The sequence below is a fragment of the Plectropomus leopardus genome, chromosome 3 (genome assembly GCF_026936395.1).
Source record: "Plectropomus leopardus strain MGB_pleo_1.0 chromosome 3, ASM2693639v1, whole genome shotgun sequence".
In the NCBI taxonomy this organism is placed as follows: Eukaryota; Metazoa; Chordata; class Actinopteri; order Perciformes; family Serranidae; genus Plectropomus; species Plectropomus leopardus.
In genome coordinates, this window is record NC_142178.1 from 21,191,599 (window position 1) to 21,204,433 (window position 12,835).

At 40.3% G+C, this 12,835-nt stretch overlaps 1 protein-coding gene across 8 annotated transcripts in view; it reads right to left on the reverse strand.

The window, feature by feature from the left end:
- Window positions 1-12,835, reverse strand: part of fat1a (FAT atypical cadherin 1a) — an 86,074-nt gene that overhangs the window by 46,188 nt on the left and 27,051 nt on the right. For all 8 annotated transcript variants that reach the window (XR_015776253.1, XR_015776254.1, XM_088075862.1 and 5 more), the window contains exons 4-5: window positions 6,782-6,843; window positions 818-1,147 (exon numbers count right to left, since the gene is read on the reverse strand). Coding sequence is in view for 6 of the 8 variants with exons in the window: in XM_088075862.1 (XP_087931988.1) it covers window positions 818-1,147; window positions 6,782-6,843 (392 nt within the window). In the remaining 2 variants the exon portion in view is untranslated. The remainder of the gene's footprint in view (window positions 1-817; window positions 1,148-6,781; window positions 6,844-12,835) is intronic.

Here is a 12,835-nt window from a genome sequence, read left to right on the forward strand (position 1 = left end):
CAGCCGCCCAAAGGAAAAGAAGCTTTGCCTAGTTAGGCTCCAGGATAATGTTATCATCTGCCTATCAAATCCTAACTTAGAAGTTAGGATTTTACAGCTCACAGCAACTTAATAATATACAGTCTATGGCTCTTGTTTGAAATGTTGTGTCAGCAAAAATGTTGCTGGACAGTCTGCTGTAAGTGTAGTTAGTGTGCATTAGCTCGCAGGGCTAACTTGGCATATTTACTATATTCTGTGAACGTTGGTGTCACCCTAAAGTTTTTGCTGAACCCTGTTCAAACTCTATTATGGAAAAAAAGTTGTACCGAGTCTGGTACAGTATCAAGTATCGACTCAGCTTACTTTGAGGCTTGACGAAGGTGGTACAGAAAAAAAAGGAAACTATCCGCAGAGTCAAGTTGAGTAGAGCCGTGCTGTACCACACACAGAGGGAATGCAGCATAATAAGACTACAGTAATACAGCAAACATACTGAACTACTTTGTAACAATGACATCCTAATTGGATAGTCTGGGCTGGTGTTTGGAATATGCTCACTAAAATATACAGTAGATGCTTTTTGCAAGTAATTTCCCTCTCCACCACGATGTGTGTGGACCAATTATCCCTTCGTCTCTTTTACAGAGACTTTTCTTGCTGCATTTTTAAATACAAAACCTAAAAGCTGGGTAGAGACACAAAGGAGGTAAGAAAACTTGAGAGGAAGATGAGAACACAGTAAAAGAAAAAAACAAGAATCTGTTGTAAATATTTACTGCTCACTCAGAGACTATCAAGCTGAGGACAGGGTGAAGCCCTGGGATTAGATACTCACTGTGAGAATGTCGTATTCTCCAGCAGAGGAGAACTTTTTGGAAGACACCAGGCCAGTTTTGGGCTCGATAAAGAACTTTCCATTTTCATCTCCCTCCTCGATGCTGTAAGAGATCTCAGCATTAGGTCCCTCATCACGGTCTGATGCAATGACCCGATACACTGGGTCTCTCTTCATGGCTCGCTCTCTCTCCGGCCTCTCTCGCTCCGGGAGCTTGATCTTGTAGATTTTCTCCAGGAACAACGGCCTGTTGTCATTCTCGTCGAGGACTCGGACGATGACGCGGACGGTGGTGGATTTGGCCGGAACACCATGGTCAGTGACTGTTATCTGAGGAGAAAGAATAAAAACTTCAGAACAAGAAGTACAAAAAAGTCAAAGGCTTGGGGCTGACTACAAGGAAGCAAAGACAATCTGATGTTGTGAACTTGAAATCATCCCCCGTTTTTTTGTTGTATAGTAACATTAAGACCTTGATCTCTTTAAGTTTTGGAACAAGTAGCTGTAAATATTTTGGAGAAGGTCCATAATTCCAAAAAAAGTCATTGAACGTTATGAAAAATGATCAAGATTAATACAGCTGAGTTAGAAACTCATCATTTCAAAGCCTAAAATTAATCAAAGAAGAGATGAAAAAAAGGGGGTAAGCGTCCTTTTCCCTTTATTGCTCTTTCATTCCACTTCTTTCTCAGTGACTTAACTAAGCAGCCAGACTAAAAGGCAGCTCCCTGTGAGATTTGCTAGCAGGGGGTCCTTTCTGATACATATTCTTAAAATAAAAACACAAATATACATCAGGCTGTAACCTAATAACTTACATCTCCACAGTGTAATAAATGAATCCACTCAGGAAGTACTCCAAAAAGCATGCTTCTTCCCTGACTGGAAATGTCTTGATGTGGTAGAAAGGGGGACTTTTTCAGAAACACAAATCTGAGTCTTGTAAGGCAAATTTCTCCAGCAGGGAAATGCAAGACTAAACTGGATTTTATGTTTTTTTTTTCTTTTTTTTTTTTATCCCTGTTGAGTGAGTACGGGACTTAAATAGCAGCAATTGTGGTCTCTTGGTTATGTGCCTGTTCAGTTCAAACAACCTTTGTCTGGTTGAATGTAAGAGGCAGAATACACTACTGGGGCTTTCAGAGTCCTTAGCCCCTCATTTACCCGAAAAATACAAATTTAATAATCTAATTTAATGCATAAAGGTACACTGTCACAAGCATCCAAATCAATTTGGAGCTATTTTGGGGCACTTTTCAGTATCAGCTCTAATGCACCTTGGAAATGAATTAATAAAAGCCCATATAAATTAGCAAGAGAGACATTTTTTGATTTTTTAAAAAATAATGCTAGAGCCATATTTGCCCCTGGGGAATCACTAGCTGGGGATGATGTGTTCAGGTAAACATGATTTGTTTCATCTGCATGCTGTTATGATGAACTAAAAAGTTCACTAATTTGAAATAGCATTTATTATGTCTGCCTGTGATCATGATAACAGTAGCTTGTATGGCTGCTCCACCATCAACCCACCAGAGCTAATTATTTTTAATTAGCTGCACCTCTTTACGGTAGCACCAGCTGCACTGACTCCGCTGCCGTGTGTCAAACTTGCAAACAAAGATTTTGCACTGCTAATAAACATTACTGCACTCTGCTAAAGGCCGGGGGCTTTATTTAAACCCCAGAAGTGCTCAGTATAAAAGATGCTGTCGCACAACTGCATCATTAATGGGGCCCTAATTTAAATCATGACATCAAGCGGTACTGGTGGCATGCTAGCACTTTGTAATTTGTGCCATGAATTAACACTCCGTTGTGTCTTCGGACATTTGAGAGCACAGTTTGAGGAGTTTAATCAAAAGCAAAGAGCCACAGGCTGACCTAAACAAACACAATTTTCATCTAGTCCCAGGAAAATGGGCTCAAGGGTTGTGCGGCTGAGCGCTGGCAGAGATGTGAGCATTTCTAGCTTCAAGCTGCAAAATACTGTAGAAGGGCAGAACAAATGTCACAGTCATTTAAAACCATCTGCTAAGTGCTTCACTAAAAACAGTGAGGAGTCCAGGGCCAGGAACACAACATTTGGTGCTGTAGTTTCAATTACGAAAGTAATGTGTTTTTGTTTTTCTTGCAGTGTCTGCAGCTGTCCGTACTATTCACACGAGCAGAATTAATTAAATGGGTTGACAAGAAACTGAGTATGAATGTCTCTCTCTGGGAGGATATGTTACTTTGGATACGGCGCCCATCCTGTGCTGCGTAATGAACATTACCTTTATGATCACACGGGTTCTATCCTCTTATATGAAGGTAAAGTACCTGATATCCCTGATTATATAACATACTTTAAAGGGGCTCTCTGTTAATGGACAGAGACGTATTAGAAATGAAATGTCCCAGCATGGCATCCCAGTAAAACTGTGTAACTGTGTGCGTGAACATTACAGCTACCCTGCTATTCATTACAACACATCTCTCTTTGGAACATTGTCATCAAAAGCCTTTGTTTGATAATTAGGCAAACCACACAAAAGACAGAGAAGTTCCACCAGAGGGACGTTGTCTCACTGCATCAGTACAGAGCTATTGTTAAGTAAACTGAGATGAGCCAATCCTTTGTGCTCTGATGATCTATTGCAAAACTTTTAGCTTTTTTTGACTGACCACATGTAAGTGCTGTTGTTTTAATGCATTCAGTGTTAATTAAAAAAACACACTCACAAACTCCTGTGTGACTTAAGGCTGCAATGAGATCTCGCCATTGGATTTTGCTCTTCACAACATGCTGCATGTCTCCTCAGGACAGGGGCTTCTTGTCATGTAGACACACCCACTAGCACCAATGTTTGTATTTTTGGGGGCCCTATGCAAAATCTTGTGTTGTCACCCTATTGAAATTATTCATGAATAAAAAACAAATCTGGATCATATTCCATATGCATATAAGACCAAGTGCTACCTTTTACACATAAAAAATATTTTAAATAACATAGCTGCATTCTGTCTGTCTCTGGCTCCCACCAAAAAAGATACTTGTCCATCATGCCATGCCAAATGAAAAGATAGTTGCCATCTGGACAAAAAACTTTGGGGTAACCCTGTAACTGCTGAATTACGTGTGCTATGTCTCATTGTTACAAGATTGCTAATCCTAGGATGTTTCCAATAGGGGTGTAAAAAAAATATCAATACACTTTAGTGATACTGTATTGATTCTCAAAAAAACTATCGGTATGTAATAAATTATTTGCATGCAAGGAATTTTGGAAGTGGTTCATTTTGTGTCGTGTTTAAACCCCCAACTGCTTGATCCGACCTTATTACCTGTTGTAACCTATTTTCGGCCATTTAACTCTGTCACTCTCATGTACAAAAACATGTCGCTAGTGTTAACACAAAGAACACAGTCCTATGAAACAGGTTAGATTTGAACAAATAACAAATTAGATTTTTTAAAAATCTAAATATATTGTTTTGCTTACAGTATTGCAATATCATGCACATAACTGAATGGTTACCCCATACTGTGATACAAATCGTAATGCTAGATTCTTACCAACACACAGCCCTGGTTTTGATCGCAGAAAAAAAAGCTAAATAACCACTGTTTACAGCTTCTCATATGTTAGGGTTTCTCTTTTAGATTATTGTAAACTAATTATGTTTGGGTTTTTGAATGCTGGTTGGACATAACAACCAATTCAATTTATGACACACATTTTTTGTCTGCTTTGCAATTTTTGACATTTTATAAATTGAGTGATTGATCACAAAAAATAGACTCAGTAGGATCTAGTATCCAAGTCAAACAGGCCAGATTGTTGACCTGCCCAGGTGCCGCACGTCTTGCCAACTGCATGCTGGGATAGGCTCCAGACAACAGATGTGAACAGCCCATTCACCTCTGTTTTTCCATTAAAATATTCGCTCTCTACAGTCCCAGGCCTGAATCCTAAGCATGTCCTGGCATGTCCCACTTTTGCTATTTACCCACCCCCCTCCTTCCTGGGACAGAGCCCTCTCATCCTGCCGCTAGAGCCCACACTCAGACCATCAGGAGCTGCTTTGCTTTTTCTCAAATTCCCCCACTGCCTTTCTGCCCTTAACCCTCTCTCTCTCTAACACACACACACACACACACACACACACAGACAGGCACACGACAACTACCAACCCCCATCCTTCTCATCATAAAAGCTGAAGGCCCCCTGCGCTCCCTCCACCTCCTCTTGGCATTTGGTGCAAACAATGCTGACACAGCCCCCACCCTAATTGCTCCACATGTTCCACATGGCCCCACATGTTTCGTTTCTTCTACAACAAGCTTGTACAAAAACTTCAACACTGGTTAGGACTCCAATTTGATTTGCTCTGCCAGCACCCAGCTCACACACAAAGGCATGTGCGCACACATATCTATTCTTCTGAGTCATGATTATCCCTCGATTAGCTGCCCTGCGGATACACTGAGAGGTGTGTGTGAGTGTGTGTGTGTAGAGAGGGCAAATTGTAGGGTTAAAGGATCTGTGCTGCTCTGTGACTGCTTGGCCCAATAAAGAGTTTCCTGCTGGATTCCCAATAACCAATGACCAACACACACAAACTTCTTAAGTTGCCATGGTTACACAGCTCTTTCCAAGCTGCGTTCACTCAGCCGCTTTCTACCTATTTAGGTCAAAAGTTACTTGCTTTAAATTATCCCTCCAACTCATATTCAAATTAAATGGGACTGTGCAAAAGCCGCTTTTTATTATTTATTTTTCAGAAAAAAATGTTACTTCTTTGTTCGGTGGAATTATAGTTTCTGGTATCATTGCAAGCTTTAGTAATAAACATTACAAAGAAAAGCAGGAATATTAGCATGTAGAGAACAGGCGTGTTGAAATTGGCGAAGCATTTAAGTCGACCAGAGTTTAAACTGAATGTTTAATGTGGTTATTAAATGTCTGTCTGGAGGCATTTCATCAAATGAGACACATTAACAAATTCATGAAGTCATGCGGGAATTTGCTCCTTTTTTTCAACAGACGTGAAGACTTTGAACCAGACACCAATTGCAACCTAGTAATTCAGCAGCTTTCAACCACATGTTGGAAGTAGCAATTCTATGTCTACAGGAAACCGCTCAAAGGAGCTTTGGATTTGCACGGGAACCTTTTCTGACCCTTATACCCAATAGTCCTCAAATATTCAACAGGTGTGGCAAAAAAAGACTCAATTTTGTTGATTTTTCAGCTCATCAGCAAAACATTTCTTTAAACAAACACAGTCTCCCATATTTCCCACTTTTATCCCTATCATTTACTCTCAGTCCCATAATGCAATTAGTGTGGCGCAATGTACAATCAAAGTATGAAATACAACACTGCTCTGGCACCAAATGAACCAGCATTAACCGTCACCCAGTGATCACTGAATTGTGCAACTTCTAACAATAATTAAAAGGCGTCCAATCTGCTGCCTGTCAGCACCGGAAACACAATTAAAGCGGCTATTATCAGCCTCGGTGCTGTGGTGAGAATGAGGGAGCGAAGCATCAGGAGAGAACAGAGCCCAGCTCAATTAAAACCCACAAGTTTAGACATTGGCCTTTTGGTCTGACAACAGCTTCCTGTCCCAGCTTGCTCCATCCACGAGACGGAACAGTGGGAAAGAACAAAGGAACAGTCACCAGGATCTCCCGCACGCCTCCCACCTCTCCTTCCTACCCCGTCCGGAAATCAGTACAAGGTGAAATTATTCCAAAAGGACCCTTCTTGCATATACAAGAAGACTTGTTTTCCTTGGCAGCCGGTGGCACTCAGCCAAAGTTGGATAGGAATGCCAAACATCAGAGACAGAAAATCTATTGTTTTTTTTTAAGATTTCTGATTATCAAATGATGAATTTATTTTCAGATAAATAAAAGAGGCTGACAAGGACCTGTCACCAGCTTTTAATTTGACAAAATAAAGTGCTTACCTCAAGAATGTGCTCATCTTGCTGCTCCCTGTCCAGTTTTCTTGAAGTCGTTGTAACCAGACCTGTTGGAGAAAATCAATAATGACATTAATTATACAGATATAGAATTCATTTCATTAAGAGACAACCAAGTCAGTTTCTATTGATGAGTTTAATTTACTTTTTTTTCATAATGAAGCAATAATGAAATCATGACTTAAATATCACTAAAAATGCTGGACTTGACACTTAAATGATCCAGCAGATAGTAGTTTTTTTCACTCAGTAAAAATCTGAAATAACCAAATCTTAAGGACCACTTTCTAAAACGAGTTGATGTTATGTGTTTATGGACAAAAAAATTATATTTGCCTTACATATTTGTTGATATCAGATTCTTGTAACTCTCAGGTAATAAATCAAATCAAATATCTCATATCAGTAGACCATGTGGCGAGCTAACTAAATTTGTAGCTCATGTTATAAGGTTGAGAGACAAAGAGACACTTTCAGAAAACAACCGTCGGTAACTGTGAAACAATATCCGGTTCATGAACCTGTAAAATAACAATCCTTCCACTCAGTATTGGGTGACATAACCTGAACCCCGCTGGTTATCTCATCAGTCACCCATGAGTTAAGAGTTTGCATCTGGAGGAGTGCTCTCCCAGTAGGTCTTCCCTTTTTATTGGTTAAACCAGTTGCCAGACAGCCCACCACACTTCCTTACATATGTGAAATATCACAGAGGTCTGCAAAGAGTGCCCAAACAGCAGCATAGCCTTGACACTCTGCTTTTAATTCCTCTGCAAGCTGAATAAATAGCGAGCCAGTTAGACATCGCCCCCAGTCCCGAGCACTCTTTGAAAAACAGAAAAGGAAACTTCAGAAAAGATCCTGCTGCTAGCTGAAGTGTTTCAGTGGTCTTTTTGCGCTCTATCATTCATTTTAAGTAGGGCAGTTGATATCTCGTGACATCAGTCACACAGAGGAGACTTTGTTAAGCTAGGCTTTGACAAAAGTAGAAATAAACAAGCTTGAGTCTTGAGTTCCTGGCAAATGCAGCTCTGAATCTAATTCACAAACAAGTAAAGAAAGCAGAAGGGGGGGAGGATCTTGCTACATGGCTACGTTATAAGCAGAGTTCTCTTCTCACTACCAATGTAATTGCAACTTTGCAGAGACACTGAGTGTAGAGTAGACATGCCAACTTCAACCGCAGCAGAGCTGTCTGCTTGCCACACTGCGCCTGATTAGCATAAAGCAAAGGATTTCCGAAACCCAAACCCATCAATGGCACATATGCCTGCAACGAGAATAGCAGGCCACAACTTACAGGTCCTGAAATAGCCCTCCCTCAGCACTGCAATTGAGGCATATGAGCGAGGCGCTCTGCTCCCCCTTTTTATCCTCTCCTTCTTAGGCTTTAGTTAATCTTCACAGTGAGCTGCAAAGACATACGTCTGCTGATATTCGGATGGAAAAAATAGAAAACACCAAACACTTCCTATAGGTGCAACTCATTTTTTGCATTGCTTACTTTAAAATGATTCATGTTGTTGGGCAACAAATTCAAATGTTAATTTTACAGTCATATAAAACAGCACCTATTGCAGGTGCAAATGGGAGAGAAAAATTTAATTAACATAATGAAAATCAGCCACTTCTGGCTTTCTCAACACTGTTGCATGCCCCTCCCCAGTGAGTGAAAATAGCCGCTACTGACAACTCAAGTTTGGTAAATTTATATGGCCTGCAGGAATTATTCTTTGCAGTGTTGCATGATGTCTGCAAGAAAGTTTGCAGAGGATCAGCATAGGTTACATGAGTTAGTAAGCTGTAGATTATTACCGTCAAAGCTAATAGTTCTGCTGTGCCACATCAAAACGGACCACGCTGACTAATTATTCATGTGCTTTAGCAAGGCTGGAGCTGATGGATGATAATGTTTTTAAGCTCCCCTGTGTGCTGTGTTAGGTAACTCCTCTCTTTGTACATGTATTATAGAGCAGAATACAGATGACAGCATTAACCACACCGAGTCTGCCGATTTATAATTCCTCTGCAAATCAGCTGCCTAATCAAAGCTCGGTGAGATATCACAGCAGATGCAGTGATTGTAATGTAAACAGTTTACTTTCAGAAGAGAAGCTGCAAAATTAACAAAAGCAACAAAATCACAGAACAACTGACCTTAATTCCAAGCCCACGCTGAAGAATAGAAATTTGGCTTTAGTTATGCCTTGCTAAGGACTGCAAAGAAGTCCCATTTCTCAAACATAATTTACACCTTGACGCCATGACAGCGGGCACACCAGAAGATGAGTTAATGACACATCACTGGATGCCTTTTGTTTGTGGGTATACGTGCCTGTTCAAAAATCTTGTCTATTTTCACTCTGGTGTGATCTCTCTCTCACTCTCTCTCTACAAAAATTAGAGTGCTACCTCCAGCTGAAAATAGGAATAAGAAATTTGGAGAGAGTGCACAGGCAAGAGGGTGAGTTAAGTTAAACAGGAAGTTTAAAGTTATTTGGTCATTATTTCACTGTGGTTACTTGCTGAGGTAAAAATAGCAACAGCAAACCTCAGGTAGTAAGCACGCTCAGATTTCATGTACTACGCCCTGCTGGAATTCCATTGTCCGGGGAGGTCATATAATTGGCAAGGTGTCACAAGTATCAAGCATATTTGATAAATATGGGACTCTTTCCAGATACAGTTGTGCCTTAAACAACAGCAGGGCGATCTTTTTACAGCAGGGCAGCAACATGCTCTGCCAAACTGTGTATTCTTAACACGGGTCTAAAATTCAACAGACAATCCATCATGTAGAGAGAAGCCGCCTTTAACTCTGTGGTCTGTTCCATGTTCGTCCTTTCAATCGAATAAAGTCTGTCCCACAGGTGTATTGAGTCGACTGGGACTGAAATAAGTAGGAGTGTAAATCACAATTTTCATTATGATGCTATATATATACATACATACATACATACATATATACATACACACACACACACACACACACACACACACACACATTCAACAACGATACGATATTTACTAAAGTTATCATTTTGATATTTTGATAAATATGACATAATGTCAGTAAATATCCTCAATGTCTTCGTCTAAGCTGCTTGCGTTTGTCTGCATGACACTTGGCCACTAGCAATGTTTGAGGTTTGGAAACGTGTACTTGTATGAAAATGGGGACAGGGACGTGCCATTCAGTTTCAAAATGAAGACATATCTTAAAAATGAAACTGTGTATTAATGTTTTCACATTGCATTGTTTTATTGAATCACTTTGTATATATATCGGCCCAGATCGATGTATCGTTGTAGCCATAGCAACAAGTGATTATTTTCATTACTGATGAATCTTGCGACTATTTTCTCAATTAACAGATTTGTTGCTTGTTCAATAAAATGTCAGAAATGTCCAACGAGACATCTATTTAGTGTACTATAATGTCAGACACAGAAATGAAGTTAATCCTCCAATATGAGAAACTAAAAGTAGGTACTGTCTTGCATTTTTCTCTGGCAAGATGACTGTAAACCATTAACCAATTCTAACAAAAAAGCTGCAGATCTATTTTTTCACTGGATAAACTGATCAATTAATTCACTAACTGTTTCAGCTCTGTAATAGTAAGTTAAGCGGTTTTGGGGCACGGCCTCTTGATGTATATATTTGGTCCACAAGCTCAAATTTTTTGCTCTCTCATATTTTCAAGAATTAAGTATTTTAGAATTTTGATGGTGCATGAAACCAACATCCACTTCAAGATGTAGAGATGTCTGGGAGTAGAGTCATCTGAAATGTACGAAAAAAATGTACTGCACCCACTACAGATGAGAAAAGCTATTTTGATTCATGTTGTGTTGTGGTTTAAACTGCTTTTGTTTGCTTCTGTTCTTTTTTTATCTGACATGCTGCCAGCGCACTGCCAGATCTTTGACCACGTGACTCGCCGCCCACTCTAATATCTGAGCACTGATCTCACTTTTGGAAACAACTTGTTTCCAAAACACCAAAACTATCACAAATCCAACTCTAGTTAAACTCATCATGGAGGTCCTATCACTCCTAAAACAAGCTTTGCTGGCGCTTGAGTTCCAGCCAGTAAAGGTGCATACCTCTCTGTCTCTACCTAAACGTTAAGGAACTGTAAAATGATTGCTTGGTAAGCCAGAGCTTACCAGAGAAGTCTGCACTTCCAACCCGCAACCCTTGTCTCTCTCTCTCTCTCACACTCACACACACACACACACACACACACACACACACACACACAAAAGCCATCCTCAGGCGTGGGCTGAGCTGGGCCGACAGTAATTATAGCCATGCTGTTTTGAGAGGGGGAGAAAAACAACAGCAAAGCAGCGGTGGCACTCTCAACCATGTCCTTGAGCACTACAACCACTGCTCCAAAATGGAGGCCTGGAGGGAGTTAAGGAGTCCAGGACATTGTTGGGCCAGCTCATACCCGGACATTGCTGCTGTGATTAGCAGTCTTTAGAGTGACACACATATTTATGACACACACATTTAGCTGTAACTCCAGACAATCGGGAATGTGCCGGGTGTCTGCAGCGGCTGGACTTGTGCTATTTCAAAGTCCTCGAGATATTTAGTATTGTTGTTTATGAACTGACACTATGCTGTGAAAACTCATTATTTAAACGCCTGCTATTTCTCTCTCGTGTGGGGAAAATAATGATTGTAGACTGCAACATTTCTTATCCTGAAACCCAACGTTCAACCCCAGACAGCTATATCAATATCCGCAGCTTCATTATGAGTTAAGTGTCTGCCACCCGAGCCTAAAACAACACTGTGAAATGTATCAGTTCTCACTGCTCATGATGCCATCTATACTCTCAAATGAAAACTGTGGGAGAGCAACATCCAAAAGGACTGTGGGAGTTTAAGAAGGGATTTGGGCAATAAAGTGGGAGTTGTTTCTTTCTTTATAACGTAGTCTCCAATATGTTGCTGAACAACAGCCACTGACTGTTTTATTGAAAAGGAAAGCAATGCTTAGCAAACCATTTAAAAAGCAGAATATTCTAACTAACGTCTTGTCCTGTTGTCCAGGACGCATAGACTTTGACAAATGCAACAAAAGAGGCCATGTAAGCTATTGTAAACACAATCATACCATCTTTGTGAAAACGAGTAAAAGGCATTTAGCGGCAAAGCAATGCTTACATTAGGATTGAGGTATCTCAGCACCTCACAGCTGCCAGGCTTATTTGTAATCTGCAAAGACAAGCACGTCATGGAAGACCTGGGGCTATGGGGGATTCAGGTTCCCAAGTGCTGTTGAAAGTGAATGTTATGGGAAGTTGTCTACATGAATGAGATGCTTGGGAGCAGTGGAGCAGCTGAGGTACAATAGTGCATACTGGTCGTTTTGACCTTTGTCAGTTTTGATATGTGCACATGAAATATGGGAGGTATTAAAGACAAAGCACTACAGATAGTAAGAGACTGCGTGGAAGTATGCTTGTTGATATCACAAGGCAGATTATTTGGTTTTATTACATATTTTTGCATATTTTGTTTGCGTGATTTGCCCGTCTCTTTCTCATAGACCTCGTGGATTTCACACTGGTCATTAGATATTTGTCAAATTTACATGGAAAATCACTTAGCTGTGGTCGTGTCTGAAGAATAAATCTGTAAGCCTAATTACACTGTTGACCACCGGTCAATCAAATGCTCACAAGTGAGTGTGACATGAGTTGTGGAAGGGAAGATAATTGATACAAAATGTAATTCTTTGCAGAAGTTTGCAGATGTCACATGGATTTTTTCATTTCATGAGTCCTTAAGCAAATGTTTTTTGAGAGATATGTGTGTTCATACATTAATGCTTACCTTTCCTTGCAATACATAAATTTGGATGTCTCGCACACTTGGATATTCTCAGAAAATCTGGGCTTTTTTGTTATGTTAAGTAAACTTTTGTTCGTCTTTGACCTACATGTTCATCCTGATGGGCAGTAGCAAAGTGTGCTGATGGTGCTGACGTTTGAGGGAAGGGAGAAGCCATCCACTAC